Source organism: Muscardinus avellanarius (assembly GCF_963383645.1).
Source record: "Muscardinus avellanarius genome assembly, chromosome: 14".
Lineage (NCBI taxonomy): Eukaryota > Metazoa > Chordata > Mammalia > Rodentia > Gliridae > Muscardinus > Muscardinus avellanarius.
The window spans coordinates 6,500,951-6,517,019 of record NC_137800.1 but is presented as its reverse complement, the minus strand read 5'-3'; the positions used below and the strand labels follow the sequence as shown (position 1 = coordinate 6,517,019).

Genomic DNA, 16,069 nt, shown 5'->3' with positions numbered 1-16,069 from the left:
GCAGCCCCCCGTGGGCCCCGGCGGGCGGAGGCCCTCTGGCTCCCTTTCCGGGCAGGTGTGGACAGGTGTGGGCAGACATGGGCAGGTGTGGGTATGTGTGGACAGGTGTGGGCAGGTGTGGACAGTTGTGGGCAGGTGTAGACAGGTGTGGGCAGGTGTGGGCAGACGTGGACAGGTGTGGGCAGACGTGGACAGACGTGGGCAGGTGTGGACAGGTGTGGGCAGACGTGGGCAGGTGTGGACAGCTGTGGGCAGGTGTGGACCGCTCGCACAGCCAGACCTCCCTCTGAGACCCTCTGCAGCGCGGTGCGGAGCTGCAGACTTCTCTGCCTTTCGCGGTTGGCCGCCCCCACGAAACCCTGCGATGCGGGGAGACTCGTCACTGCGGCTCTCGCAGGACGAGGAGACAGACCCGGGTGCCTCCTCTGGGTCTTCTACCATTTCTCTTGAAGAGGAAGAGTTATACTGGAAAGCCTTTGGAGCCGCGGCGGGGCCCTGGCCTGTGGTCCCGGCGCTGGGGAGGCGGGGACGGGGGATGGGGCCAACCGCGCGCTTCAACGAGGCCCTCGGCAGCTAGGCGAGACCCTGTTTCAAAATAAAAAATAAGAGGCTGAGGGTGGAGCTCGATGGGGGAGCGCCCTGGGTTAATCACCGTTACCCCTCCCCATAGGAGAACCCGGGACTCGGCGGACCTCGGACCTCTAGTTAAGAGGTCCGGACCTCGGACCTCTAGTAAAGAGCCACTTCACGGGCCAGTCCCTTAATCCTGCCCAAATAGAAAAGGATCCTAGCTTCGGGTGAGCTGTGAGCGTCAGGCGAGCTCGGGAGAACGGTGCTTCTCCAGGGCCTCGGAGCTAGGCGGTGCCTGAGTCCTTGGGTCATTATTAACAGGATGTAGCTCTTAATTAATGAGCCAGAGGATTTAAAGCTGGGACTGGTTTGCAAATGTGTTTGCCAGCCGTCACGGTTCCTTAAAACAGAATAAGCCGGTACTAAGCCGCAGGGGTGAGGAGAAGCCGGGGTTGGTGCAGTGGGCGTGGCCGGGAGTCCAGGTGGAGGTGGAGGGAGGGCGCGGGCGGCGGCCTTCACCTAGGCGTCATGGCCTTCGGGGGACCGAGAGCTTTGAGACCGGGATGGCGAAGGTGAAACCCTCCCCCTCTCCTTCCCGAAGGCCCAGGGATCCCAAGAAACAGCCAGGGCACCTGAGAACAATAGGTTTAGCCAGGCTTGTAAATTGAGGGGGAAGAACCCAAGTCCAGGGTAGGATGGGGTCGGTCTCTGGGGCCCTCGCTGCTGTAGCAGATTTTCCCGCTCCTCAGAAGTTTAAGTATATACAGACCACTTCTTGAGGCTAGAAAGTTTTTAAAATTCTGTCCTCCATCCCTCCCTCTCCCCCCCATACTGAGGATTGAACCCACGTGGGCTCTATCTACTTCCAAATAACCTCCCGCCCTATTTATGGGGGGGGGGATTGAACCCAAGTAGCATAAAATTTACCATCTTAGGCATCTTAAGCGCACAGCAGTGTTAAAGTACATTTCATAATGTTGCATAACTTTCATCTTTGAGTACTGAAAATCTGAACCCATAAAACACTGCGGCCCTTCCCTCGGCCCCTGGCCTCGACAGCCACCTTTCTCCTGTTTTCTATGATTCTGACCACCATGAATAGGGCTGTACAGTGCTTGTCTTGTGACGGCCTTATTTCACATCCTCACTGTTTTTTTCTGGAGGGGTAGTGGGGATTGAACCCAGGGGCAGTCTACCTCTAACCTACACCCAGCACTGTTTTATTTTTTATTTTGAAACAGGGCCTGGCTAAGTTGCTGGCACTGTCCTCAAACCTGTGAACCTCCTGTCTCAGCCTCCCAAGTGCTAGGATTGCAGCTGGTGCACCACCACGCCCGCAACATCCTCCGGGTTTCTCTATCCCGTAACAGGTGTCCGAATTTCTTTAAGGCTGGGTAACATAAAAACCACATCTTTATCCATTCATGTACTGGAAACTGGATACTTTTAGTTTTATGCCTAAATGTGCTGGAGACATTACTTGGTACATCTTTATTTAATCTCCATGGTTAATTAAGACCACAGATCAGAATTTGGGGACAGGAATTTCAATATTCTTTAAGCAAAATTATCTATCTTCAGAGCAATCACAATTGAATTCAGTTTCTCAGGGAGAATAAATCCTAAGTAACTTTTTTTTTTTCCTGAGAACCTGGGCCTTTGATTATTTGTAATAGAGACCCGAGTTAACCTCAGAATGGATTCTCCTTCCTGCCAGCTGCTTGGAAACAGTGTTTAGTGAGCACTAAGGTGGGAACCACTCAGCAGTGCTCACAGCTTTTAGGGGGAGGGGGAGCCGGTGCATTGTTGAAGCCAGGATCCCCTCCCCTGACTCCAAGGATGAAGAGCATAAGAGGACTGCTGGTAAGTCACCAGGAGCAGCCAATTCCTGGCCTTTAACTTGCTACTGCCAGCACCTGGTCTCCCAATCCCCACCTGTGTTTTCTTTTTTATTCTTTATTTATTTTTATTTTTTGTGGTGTTACTAGGGTTCCTGGAAACCCTTCTATCTCCGGGTTACACTGCCAGACCCATTTTTATACTTTTTTAAAATTTGGAAACAGGGTCTCTTAAGCCAGCATGGCCGGCTTCAAACCTGTGTGATCCTCCTGTCTCCGCCTCCCAAGCGCAGGGATTACAAGCATGCGCCACCACGCCCGGCTTTATTCTTTATTTTGAAACAGGGTCTCACTGAGCTGCAAAGGGCCTCACTAAGTAGCTGAGGCTGTCCTGGAACCATGATCCTCCTGTCTCAGCCTCCCGAATGTTGGGATTACAAGTGTGCGCCACCACACCAGCTTTTATGTTCTCTTAACAGCTGCGGCAACCCATCCTATTGCAGGTAGAGACGTCTGTAGGGGATATGATGTTCACATGAGAGGTGAGATATTGACGTCAGCCCTCTCTCAAGGTTCAAGCGCCAGCTCAGCCAGGCCTGGTGGCACACACTTGTAATCCCAGTACTTGGGAGGCTGAGACAGGAGGATTGCAGGTTCAAGACCAGCCACAGCAATTCGGCAAGGCCCTCAGCAACTTAATGAGATCCTGATTCAAAATAAAATAGGGCTGCCGGGTATGGTGATGCATGCTTATAATCCCAGCACTTGAGAGGCCGAAACTGGAGGATCGCAATTCGCAGCCAGCCTCAGCTACTACTTAGGCCCCTTGCAATTCAGTGAGACCCTGTTTCAAAATAAAGAATAAAGCCAGGCGTGGTGGCGCACGCTTGTAATCCCTGTGCTTGGGAGGTGGAGACAGGAGGATCACGCTGGTTCGAAGCCAGCCGCGCTGGTTTACGAGACCCTGTTTCCAAATAAAAAGCATAAAATAGGTCTGGGAGTGTAGCCTGGAGGTAGAAGGGCTTCCAGGAACCCCAGTATTCCCCCCCCCCCGCAAAAAAGAATAAAAAATAGGGCTGGGGTGTACCTTGGAGGTAGAATGCTTCTGGGTTCCAATCCCCAGTACTGCAAAAATAAATAAATTTTTAAAAATAGGGCTGGGATGTAGCTTGAGGTACAAAGACTTGGGTTCAAACCCTAGTACAAAAAACTGCTAGCCCAAGGAAAGAATACACCTTTTGAAAGGTACCTAAAGCCAATGACCATTCCTAAACTCTAGCCTAAGCCTATCACCCTTTCCCAGGAATAAAACTAGCTGTCTTTGTCCTGTGAGCCAGCGGTCACTCGAGCAGTGCTGTGTTCCCTTAGAGCCAGAAGTGTCACTGCTGTCTCAGCTGTGCCCCTGTCTTGCTTCCATGGAGAGCCTAAGAGCCCTCCAAGCTGGCCACAGAGCTCACCGAGGGGACATCGCGGGGCAGGCCAGAGGTGGAGCTTCAGGGAGGGTGGGAAGTCTGTGTCTCTTACTGAGGGACACGCTTGCCTGGGTGCTGGGGACAGAACTAGGAGAGGGAGGTCTCGGGCCACGTGTGTTGGGGCCGTCATGACCTCTTGGGGCAGGACTGATTTCTTGGTCAGCCAGTGGTAAAGCTAATGAGAAGAACTGAATTAGATAAACTTTTGTGATCTTGGAAGCAATGAGAAAATAAATGGCTTTCTTTTCTTTTGTTATTTTACTGCTTGATGCTTCTAGGGATTGGACCTTGGGGTGTTCTACCACTGAGCTGCAGCTCCAGCCATTTTTATTTGGAAACAGGGTATTGCTGAGTTACCCAGGATGACCTCAAACTTGGAATCCTCCTGCCTCAGCCTTCCAAGTAGCTGGGATCACAGGTGTCCAGCCCTGCACCTGGCTAGAAAACAGCTTTTCTAAATGATCTTTCCTAAGGAGATGGGGGTAAAACAAACTATTCAGAGCTTACTAAGTATCTTTCCCTTGACCGTCTCTTTTTCTATGATGGTTCACTCCAAAGATGAAATCTGAGTGTTAGATAAGAATGAAAGCGCAGTGCTCTTGAACCTGGGGCCTGTTCCGCCTCAGATGGTGCACAGACAAGTCGACGATGGTGGTGGTCAAAACCGCAAGCCTCTCCCAGGAGTGCTGGCTGTTCCATGGTCGGTGGCTCTGTGCAGTAGTGCCACGGCTGCATCATATCCTGTCGGAGTCAGCATTGTGCCGGGTCCTTCTGAATCTCTGTTGGCCTTTGTGTCCCAGATAGTCTGTGAGCAACATTCCACCCCCTTATCACAGTGCCCGGCTCACATCAGGCACTGGATTGACTTGGCCCACTCTTTGGTGCAATCCCAGAATTCCCAAAATTTGGCTTTGCTCCTTAGATGACAATTGTTAATTTCAATGTAAGAGCTTGATTTCGGGGGCTGGAGGCATAACTCTGCTCCTTTCTTGCAGGGTATTGGAAAAGAGAATGCAGGTCCTCAGGATGCTGAGGCGAGTGGCGGGTGGGACATCACAGAGCCCATTCTGGAGCCCGCTGCCTCCCGTCCTGCCCGCCCGGGGCCTGGGCGTCGCTCCTCGGCGAGTTCCAGCAGATGCCAACTTCCACTCCGCCTCGTTCTCTGAAGCAGACTGCCTCCGGGTCTTGATTACAGGTGGGTTTTCTCCCATTTTCCCTTTTCCATGTTTGTGGCTTGTTTGTTCTTTCTCCTTGTGGCTGAGTGATCGTCTTTGTTTTGAGAATGGGCGATGGATGAGCCATCGTGTTCCCTGGGCTGGGTCCTGGGGTCCAAAAACTAGACTGGAAAAGAGCTAAGGTCAGCTGGAAAAGGACACCAGACCCGGAGGGAATCCAGCACACGCACGGCCTTGCTGGGGCTTCTGCTCCCGTGAGAAGGGCGCCGTCTGCCCCAGGTGTCGGGCTGGCTCCCTGGTCAAGGGGGCAGTCTTGACTCGTGCACAGGGCTTGCAGGCGTGGGCTGGAGTCTAGGAGCTTTCACTGGCTGGGGCCCATTTCCAGAGGATGGTATCCTTTCCTGCGCTCATACCTTGGCCTTGAGGGACGCCCAGGCAGCAGTTTGGAGCCCAGGAGCTCTTCCTTCCAACCAGCTCCAGTAGGTGCTGCATCTGCGTGGGCGTCTTGGCCTCGCAAGGAGCCGCTGCGGCATATTCTAACGACTGGTGGGCCATGGGTGAAGGTCCCGGGAGGGTGTTTGCCCTCACTGTCTCCATCGGAACCTTCCAGCATCCTCGTCTCTGCAGCAGGAAATGCAACAGAAGCAGGCTTGACCAGGTGATGTCTGGAGCCTGGTTTTAATCACCGCAACATGGAAAGGGTCTCAGAGCAAGGCGTTCAGAGCATGGTGTGTGTGTGTGTGTGTGTGTGTGTGTGTGTGTGTGTGTGTGTGTGTGTGTGTACATGCGCACGTTCACTCCCTAGAGAAGCACCTCCGGGTGTCCTCCGGCTGCATGGGTGGCCAGCACGTGAAGTCCTGAAGTCTGTGGCGTCCTCCCCAGAGCGCTCCTCGCCCCCGGCTCTTCCGGCCACGCCCTGGGCATCTTCAAGTCTCCCAGTGAGGAAGCGAGCCTCTAACCCTCTTGGCGGCTCCTCGCTGGTCTTGCTATCTGCTGGTCTGGCTCTGTCTCCCCCTCTCTGCCCTTCCGACCCCAGCCCGACCCTCATGGAGGTGGGAGGGTCCCAGCATGGCTGCCGAGTGTCTTGGCGCTGGTGGTGGAGGAATCTCGGCTCATCAGGATGCCAAGGGCTGGCCGAACTCCGGACTGTGCCGGGGCTCAGCTGATTTCTCTCCTTCTGCCTTTCAACACCCCCCACCACACACACACACACAAAGGCATCTCTGAAACTGTCACCTGAGTGGATCTCTGTCCTGGGGGCAGGGTCTTTCCGTGTTCACTGTGTCACTGAGAAGAGCCAGTCAGCAGCAGTCACAGCGGCTCAACCCTTCATCGGATCCACCAGGATTGGGAAACTCTGGACTGCTTGAAGGTGGATTAAACTTTAATCTTTATTTTCTTCCCTTATTTCTAGGGGGTCTTGGCCAGCTGGGCGTGGGGCTTGCGAACCTTTTGAGGTAAGAGTCTTAAGATCCCAAGTCAGTCCTAGGTGTGTGCAGCTGTCTCGGCGCCGTTCAAGCAGCTGTTCTTGTCCCTCCGTCCCTTGCCTTCAAGATGCCGCGTTTCAGCAGCCACTTCCAACGCATCCTGCTCTGCCCCCTGGCCTTCCGGACCCGTCACGGGTCCCAGACTCCTGCCTCCGCACTGGCTCTGTGCTCTTTATCTCACTTACACACAGTGAAGCTCTTGACCCCGCTGAATCGCTCGGCTTCTGGTTGTGTGTGGACAGAGGGACTCGCTTGGAAAACTGGAGGCAGCGTGGGATCTGGAGAGGGAGAGGGAGAGGGAGAGGGAGAGGGAGAGGGAGAGGGAGAGGGAGAGGGAGAGGGCAGACTCAGGGCGGAATGAGATCTAGAGGCACCAGACAACTATTTCTGTTTTTCAGTACTGGGATTGAATCCAGGGGCATTCTACCTCCGAGCCACACCCCCAGCCCGATATTTTATTCTTTCCTTTAAAACAGGGTCTGGCTAACTTGTGGAGGACCTCACTAAGTAGCTGAGGCTGGCCAAGAACCTGGATCCTCCCAGGTTTTCTTTTCTTTTTTCTTTCTTTTTTTTTTTTTGTACTGGAGCAAACCCAGGGGCATTCTATCTGAGCTAGACCCCAGCCTTATTTTATTTTTTATTTTGAAACCAGGCCTTGCTAAGTAGCTGAGGCTGGCCTGGAACCTGCAATCCTCCTGTCTCGGCCTCCCAAGTGCTGGGGTTACAGGCATGCGCCGCCAGACCAGCATTGGATCAAGACTGCATAGTTCTGGTCTCCTGTCTGTGCAAGCTGGGAGCTCATGTCAGTGCCCTAGGACAGGGCTGGAAACACTGGTCCCCTGTCTTCCCTGGGTGGTTACACTGATTAAATTTCCTTTCCTGCTTTTCACCATTACTGTGGGCTCTGGCAGTGGGTTCTGGGGAGAAATTGGTGACAGACAGAGTTGACAGTAGGGAGAGAGGAGAAACAGAAGACGGGTGTAGGTGGGGGGAGGCCTTAGCGTGGCTGATGAGGAACGAGGCCGACAGGAGGCTGCCGTTCCCATGGAACTCCATGGTTTCCCTCGTACCTGTTATGTCTCCGACACTTCCAACTTGTGTGTTTTGGTTTGTCTCTTTAGGAAGCGATTTGGGAAGGACAATGTGATCTTGTCGGACATAAGGAAAGCCCCCGATCACGTCTTCCGCAGTGGTAAGAGTCATGGCCCCCGCCGCTGTGGTTGCCGTGCATTTCAAAGTGCCGTTAAAGAGGCAGCTCGTGAATCGCCGGGTGCGACGGTGCAGAGCTCCCAGCCAGCTTCGTGAATCCAGGAAAAAGTTAGGGACGTTCATCTTGCCGCTTACGAGTACCGTAGGCCGGGTGTGGTGGCGCACGCCTGTAACCCCTGCACTTGGAGGCTGAGACAAGGGCGTTGCGGGTTCGAGGACAGCCTCAGCAGTGTAGTGAGACTCCCCCCGGCGACCTAGGGAGACCCTGTTTCCAAACAAAAAGAGAGAGGACTGGGGGTGTAGCTTGGAGGTAAAATGACGCTGGATTCAATCCCCAGTAGCAAAAAAATGAAAATACTTTACATTTCAGTGCTGATGTTGTTCAAGCGATACAAGAACAAAAAAGTTTGAGTTCTTTAGAAACTGAAGTTAAGCCGGGCGTGGTGGCGCACGCTGGTAATCCCCGCGCTTGGGAGGCGGAGACAGGAGGATCGCGCAGGTTTGAAGCCAGCCGTGCTGGCTTAAGAGATCCTGTTTCCAAATAATAATATAAAATAGGTCTGGGAGTGTAGCCCAAAGGTAGAGGGCTTCCAGGAACCCCAGTACCACCAAAAAAAAAAAAAAAAAAAGAACTTGAAGTTAAGTTTTAGAATAACTTTTAATATTATCCAGAATAGTATTTGTGGAATAAAAACTTTGAGTGTTAACTGCTTGGCTCAGAACACACAGATGAAAGTTCTGTACCAAGGAAGAGGAGCCTTGAAAATGTCGAGGAATTACTCGTGACGTCATGGAGTCGAGCTGCCCGCGTGACTGCACCCACGCACGGAACGCTCGGGCCGAGATGCCCCTGCGTGCCGGTCAGTCCTTCCTGGCTCACTGGCCTTAGCACAGGGAGAGTAACAATCTGCTCTGAGAGAGGGGCAATTGGCATTGAACAAAATCGTCTCTACCCTCTTGTGTGATTAAGGATGAAGAAATCGTGATCCGTGGGTCTTCTGTTCCAGGACGGACCTTTGTGTTTGTGGTTCTGGAGATTGAACCCAGGAGCGTTCTACTTCCAAACTGTACCCTTAGTCCTTTTTATTTTTTGTTTTGGAAACAGGGTCTTGCTAGGTTGCTCAGAGTCTCGCAAAGTTGTTGAGCCTGGTTTCAAGTCTGCGATCTTCCTATCTCAGCCCCCAAGTACAGGGATTATAAGCATGTGCCATCATGCCCAGCCCAAGCTGAATTTCTTTTGGTGGTACTGGGGGTGGAACCCAGAGGCTTTCTACCTCCGGGCTATGCTCACAGACCTATTTTCTATTTTATTTGGAAACAGGGTCTCAGTTGCTGAGAGCCTCATCAAGTAGCTGAGGTTGGCTTCGAACCTGTGCGATCCTCCTGTCTCAGCCTCCCAAGTGCAGGAATTATAAGCATGTGCCACCATGCCCGGCTCCAAGCTGAATTTCTAAAATCCTATTTTTCTTTTTCTTTTTTTTTCTTTTTTTTTTTTTTTTGGTAATGAGGATTCAACCCCCTTCCCCAGCTCTTTATATCTTTTATTTTGAGACAGGAAATCACTAATTGCTGAGTGTTTTGTTAAATTGCTGAGGCTGTCCTTAAACCTGTGATCCTCCTGCCTCAGCCTCATGGCACAAGGTGGATTTTTAAAATTGCATTTCTTCCCTTCCTTTCTTCCTTCCTTTCTTTCTTTTTTTATAGTAGGGATTAAACCCAGGGTATCCTACCTCTGAACTACACCACCAGCCCTTTTTATTTTTTATTTTGCGACAGAGTTTCATTAAATTGCCAGAGTTTTGCCAAGTTCCTGAGGCTGGCCTCAAACCCGCGATCCTGCTGTCTGAGCCTCCCAAGTCCTGGGGTTACAGGTGTGGGCCACCACGCGTGGCTTCCCTATTCCTGTAGAGCAGAGTGAGGAGACCCAGCACTGACTGGGAGCCAGACACCCCGTTGTGGCCCCACTTTCGCTGACTGTCTGAATCTGGCTGCTGCTTGACCGCCCTGTGGCTCAGCTTCCTCAGCAGTGAAACATGTCTAACTCCAAGGCTAGGTGGGAGTGAGGCCTGGCCCAGTTTCTGGCGCAGAGTCCTGCAGAAGCATCAGCTAGTGTTACTTGCGGGCGGCCGTGGCCTGTGGCTCCGGAAGGAAACTGCTGTCTGCCCCAGGGGTCTCAGTGCCAGCTCAGGCCCAGTGAGACTCGCAGGTTGGGGCGGCCCGCTCAGCGCCCCAATCCCGGCCCTCGCGTTCCTTGCAGGCCCCTTTATCTATGCCGATGTCCTGGATTACCAGAGCCTTCGCGAGATCGTGGTGAACAACCGCGTCACCTGGCTCTTTCACTACGGCGCCTTGCTCAGCGTGGCCGGAGAGGCCAACGTGCCCTTGGCCAAGGCCGTGAACATCACTGGTGAGTGCTGGCTCTGGCCTCACGGGCCGGGCTGTGCAGCTCTGTGGTCGGGAGGGATCTTCGGGCGACGACGACGTCCTCTCCTTGCAGGACTGCACAATATCCTGGATGTCGCGGCAGAGCACAACCTGCGGCTGTTCGTGCCCAGCACCATCGGGGCGTTTGGACCAACCTCTCCCCGGGACCCAACGCCCGACCTCTGTGTTCAGAGGCCCAGGACCATCTATGGGGTGTCCAAGGTCCACACGGAGCTCATGGGAGAAGTAAGCGTGGCTTGACGAGATGTCCCGGTGCGCTGGGCGGGTGATTTCCAGTTTCCGCTCTGTCTCTTTTGCCTCAAACACCTGCTGATTCATTTTTGGAAGGACTGACCCTCTCCCCGATCCGGCCCCCAGGATGCAAACTTGCCTGTGTTTGCCAAAACCCTGTTTCCGAATAAGAAATAAAATCCAGCTGGGGGTGTAGCTTGAAGGTAGAAGGCCTCTGGGTTCAATCCCCAGTACCACACACAAAAAACTACAGATCCTTTTTTTGAGTAAATTCTCTTTTCATAGTATTATCATTACCGGTATGGGCTAGACTTCCGATGCCTGAGATATCCTGGAATCATCTCCGCTGATTCCCAGCCTGGAGGAGGAACAACTGGTAAGTATCGCCTCTGATTCCTTTTCTATACGTGATAGAAAAGTATCTCGTATATTCTTTTGGGGAAGAATCCTCTTTTGGTGAGAGAATCTACCATCTCTTTAGCGTGCAATACCAGGAGTTTCTGTGCCTTCTCCCGACGTGTTTCCTAGACGCAGCTTGACCTTGTTTGGGGCAGCGCATGCTGGTGCTGTCAGTCCATCGGAACTGGCCGCCACGGTGCTGGAGTAAAACAGATAGCGCTCCGGAACAAACTCGCCACCCGCGATGTAGAAAGACCCCAGTAGACACAGCATCTTTGAGTACAACCTTGGTTTCGCAATACAGGGAGAAAACTCTATTAAAATGGACTGGAGTCGTAATACTTTGGACTCAAACAGGCATTGCACTCAGGAGCCCTCCCATCCAGCATCTCTGTCCTCTGTCAGTGGTCATGAGGTACAATATCAACGATGCCTGAGAACCTGCGGGGGCTTTTAAAGGAGGCTGTTGTCAGTACATTTTCTTTTTCTTTTTTCTTTCTTTGTGGTACTGAGGATGGAACTCCCAGACCTATTTTATATTTTATTTGGAAACAGGGTCTCACTAAATTGCTGAGAGCCTCACTAAGTAGCCGAGGCTGGCTTTGAACCTGTGCGATCCTCCTGTCTCAGCCTCCCCAGTACGGGGATTACAAGCATGCACCACCACGCTTGGCTACATTTTCTTTGTTTGGAAACTAAAAAATATCATGCATGTTAATATATAATCTATGTTCTTGTGTGTGTGTGATGTGGGCAAGGTTGTGGCACTAAAGATCACACCCAGAGTCATTCTACCTCTGAGCTACACTCCCTATCCGATTTTATTTTTATTTTGAAACAGAGTCTCACTAAGTTGGCTGAGACAGGCCTCAAACCTGTGATCCTCCTGCCTCAGCCTCCTATGTACTGGGATTATAGGCGTGGGTCATCATGCTTGGCTATAGTAGACTTTTTTCTTATCTAATGTTTTATAATTCAATAATTTTTTATAAGTTCTCGGTTATCTGTGTTAGGATAGGTAGTGTTGCTATAACCTACATTATCAACACTCTCAGGGATCCCTTCAGAGCATTTGTAAGAGCCTGGAGAGGTTCTGAGGAGAACCACTGGTCCAAGAGGCTCCTGTGTGGTTCTGCCATAAGGAAAGCCCAGACGACGGCTTCTCTTTCAGACTACGCGGTCCAGATCTTCCAGGACGCTGCCAGGAGCGGCAAGTTTGAGTGCTATCTCAAGGCCAGTGCCCGGCTCCCGATGATGTACATCGACGACTGCCTCCGGGCCACTCTGGAGGTCATGGATGCGCCGGCGGAGTCCCTCTCCATGAGGACCTACAACATCAACGCCATGAGCTTCGCCCCCGAGGAGCTGGCCCAGGCGATCGTCAAGCACGTGCCGGAGTTCCAGGTCACGTACAACGTGGACCCCGTCCGACAGGCCATAGGTGGGTCCTCTGTGGTTTGCCAAAATTGTGCCTCAGCCTTCCCGGTGCGTCCCCCAGGGGCATGTGCCTTGGCAGGCAGAGCAGCCACAGCCTCCCAGCCTAGGCACCTGCTGCAGAATTAGCTGTCACTAAGTGATTTGGGGGAAGGATATGGAAGTGGGTGAAGCGCTTCTGTTCCAAGTGGACCGCTGAGCTGCATCCACCGTTTTATAGTTTAATGACTGCAAAGCAAGAGGGGGAAGAAATGAAGGAACCAAGGTGGTACAGAAGCGGCCCTGGGTTCCCGCATCAGGGTAGTCCCGTGGGGAGGCGTTTTTATTTATTTTTGAACTGGTGATTAAATCCAGAGGCACTCTACCTCAGAGCTACACCCCCATTCATTCATTTATTCATTTGTTTGTTTGCTTTGGTAGTGGGAACTGAACCCAGGGGCATTCTTCCTGGGATGGAAACCCGCAGCTCTATTTTATTTCTGCAACACACTCTCACCGTGTTGCAGAGAGCTTCACTAAGTTGCTGAGGTTGGCCACAAACCTGCAGTCCTCTAGTCTCGGCCTCCCAAGTACTGGGATTATGAGAGTGCACCACCACGCCCCTTTCCCCCATCCCTTTTTAAAATTTTTTGTTTGTTTTTGGTGGTACTGGGGTTCCTGGAAACCCTTCTACCTCCGGGTTACACTCCCAGACCTATTTTTATACTTTTTTAAAATTTGGAAACAGGGTCTCTTAAGCCAGTGCGGCTGGCTCCGAACCTGCGCGATCCTCCTGTCTCAGCCTCCCAAGCGCGGGGATTACAAGTGTGCGCCACCACGCCCAGCTTATTTTTATACTTTTTTAAAATTTGGAAACAGGGTCTCTTAAGCCAGCGTGGCTGGCTCCGAACCTGCATGATCCTCCTGTCTCCGCCTCCCAAGCACAAGGATTACAAGCGTGCGCCACCACGCCTGGCAAAATTGTTTGTTTTTAAACAGAGTCTTGCTAGGTTGCTCAGAGTCTCATCTTGAGTCCGCAGTCCTCCTGTCTCAGCCTCCCAGTACTAGGATTACAGGTGTGCAGCACCCTGGCAGCTTGTGGGAGCTGGAGTAGCGCGAGGTTCACAGTGTCAGGCAGTCGTAGTGCGTTCCGATCTGGTCTTCCGAGAAGGTCTCTGTGTGCGGGCAAGACCATCATTCTGGTCCCCTCTACGGGGTAATTTCCTCTTTGTGTAACTTGTATGATCCACCTTCCAACGAAACGCTGTAGACCTTGCAGACCCAGAGCCTGACTAACCCGAGCGTCCTGCTGTGTCTGTCCCCAGCGGATAGCTGGCCCGTGACCTTGGATGACAGCAGTGCGCGGAAGGACTGGGGCTGGAAACACGAGTTCGATCTTCCGGAGCTGGTGACCACGATGCTGAGCGTCCACGGTTCGGACTCCAGAGCTGCCCAGGCCAGCTGAAGGGCCGCGGACGAGCGCCTGGGTCCCAGAGCCCTGGGGGAGAACCGACAGGCCCCAGGCCTCCTACATGCTCTGGAACTGAAGGGCTGGATTGGAATAGTTCTGGCAGTTCCTCACTAGGTGGATGAATGGGATTGGTTTCAGTATGAAGATGTCATGGGTGTGAAGGGAGGACCTCTCAGTCTTTGCTGTGAGCCCAAACTGGTCCAGATGCACCTTGCAGAATCCAGACCCAAGTCATAACAGTGATGAGGTGACCATTTCTGGGAAGATGGGAATAGATGACCTTTGTATTGAATTGATTCCAACTTAAGCATCGCCCTTTAGATTCCATTCTTCTTTTTTTTTTTTTTTTTTTTTTTTGCCGGTCTGGGGATGGAACCCAGGGGCATTCGACCTCCGAGCTACACTCCAGCCCTATTTTTTTATTCTTTATTTTGAAACCGGGTCTCACTGAGTTGCAGAGGGCCTCACTAAGTAGCTGAGGCTGGCCGCGAACCGCGATCCTCTGGTCTCAGCCTCCCGAATACTGGGATTACAAGCGTGCGCCACCACGCCCGGCTTCTATTATCTTCTTGACCAGAGAACAAAGATTACATCGTAAAGACTCTCAGAGAGGTCCTCAGCATTGCCCACTGCCCCTTCCGAACATGAACCGTGTTTGATTTACTAATCCTTTGTTCCTTGTGTTCGAGATTTTTAAACACTTCTCCAAACATTGCCACTTTTAATTAATGGATCTTCCTATTAGAAGACATATCTGTAGAAAATAGTATCCAAGATTTCTGTTTATATCAATTCCAAATTCTGTTTCCCTCCTCCTCCCCCTCTTCTGCCTCTTCCGCCGCCGCCGCCGCCGCCTCCGCCGCCGCCTCCTCCTCCTCCTCCTCCTCCTCTTCCTCCTCCTCCTCTTCCTCCTCCTCCTCCTCTTCTTCTCCTCCTCCTTCTCCTTCTCCTTCTCCTTCTTCTGTACTGGGGATGGAACCCAGAGGCTTTTTACCTCGGGGTTACACTCCCAGACATATTTTATGTTTTATTTGAAAACAGGGCCTCACTAAGTAGCTGAGGCTGGCTTCAAATCCGCATGATCCTCCTGTCTCAGCCTCCCAAGTACTGGGATTACAAGCATGTGCCACCACGCCCGGCTCTTTTTTTTGGTACTGAGGATTGAACCCAGGGGCATTCTAACTCTGAGCTATATCCTCAGCCCTACCTTATTTTTTTATTTTGAATTAGAGTCTCGCTAGGTTGATGAGTCTCACCACTTGGCTGAGGCTGTCCTTGAACCTGCGATCCTCCTGCCTCAGCCTCCCAAGTACTGGATTACAGGTGTGGGCCACATCCCCAGCTCTAAGTGCTGTTTTCTAAAAAGCCCTTTCTTGTTGCTGCCTCTCTCGCCTTGAGAACCCACCGGGCCCACAGAGGAGCTGCTTTTAGGCCTCTCGGTGTCCCAAGTACTGGGATTACAGGTGTGCACTCCCACACCTAGGTGTATTTCCTTCCCTCCTTTCTTCCTTCCTTTGTATGTGTGAGGTACTAGGGATTGAACCCGGGGCATTCCCCTCTGAGGTATACCCCAGCCCTTTCTTTAGTTTTTGTTTTGAAACAGGGTCTCCTTAGGTTGATGAGAGGTTCACCACTTGCTGAGACTGTCCTCGAATTTGTGATCCTCCTGTCTTAGCCTCCCAATTGCTGGGATGTAGACATGCGCCACCACACTGTCATCCTATTTCTTAATCACATTAAGATGTATTCAATCATGTTTTTGAAATTGGACTTGTCTCCTGTCCCTGCTGCTGGCTTCCACACCAGAGGTCTGTCCATGCGCACCTGACTAAGGGGACCGAATGGGCGGACTCCTTCCCCGCCAGTGGGAGGCCCGAAGAACTTTCTTTGTCTTCCAATTTAGACACCTTTGAGGGTTGTAGATGCGATGGCAAAAATACAGACGTTTACTATTAGCGATGGGTGCTTCAACTGAGTTCCTCTTTAGCCAGGATGTGATTTCCTTCTTCACATTCACATTGCATAGAGGTTTTTCAAATTCACCTTTGACATTACAGCCACATTTGGAGTCACCTGGCAGGAGAAGGGCAAGATCTTCACATCTAACTCACTGGGGAAGGAAGGACCTATGTCTGCTACGATGGGATTTCGTCTCAAGCCAAGGCGTGCGCCCCAAGGCCCGTGGCTTTCAAAACCCACCCTTGCCGGGCGTGGGGGCGCACGCTCGTAATCCCAGCATGGAGGAGGCTGAGACAGGAGGATCGTGGTTTGTGGACAGCCTCAGCTTCTTAGGCCCTTTGCAACTCAGTGAGACTCTGTTTCAAAGAATAAAAAAATAGGGCTGGGGTGTTTCCCAGAG

At 52.1% G+C, this 16,069-nt stretch overlaps 1 protein-coding gene across 1 annotated transcript; it reads left to right on the top strand.

The window, feature by feature from the left end:
- Positions 1–4,528: 4,528 nt before the first annotated feature.
- On the top strand, positions 4,529–13,704 carry LOC308273072 (L-threonine 3-dehydrogenase, mitochondrial-like; the record flags this gene model as incomplete). The annotated part of the gene is made up of 10 exons (XM_080710189.1): positions 4,529–4,580; positions 4,681–4,687; positions 4,876–5,075; positions 6,470–6,512; positions 7,664–7,734; positions 10,009–10,158; positions 10,249–10,421; positions 10,713–10,803; positions 11,998–12,267; positions 13,565–13,704. 10 exons carry the CDS (start codon positions 4,529–4,531, stop codon positions 13,702–13,704), a joined length of 1,197 nt encoding a protein of 398 aa, XP_080566315.1.
- Between the last annotated feature and the right edge of the window lie 2,365 nt (positions 13,705–16,069).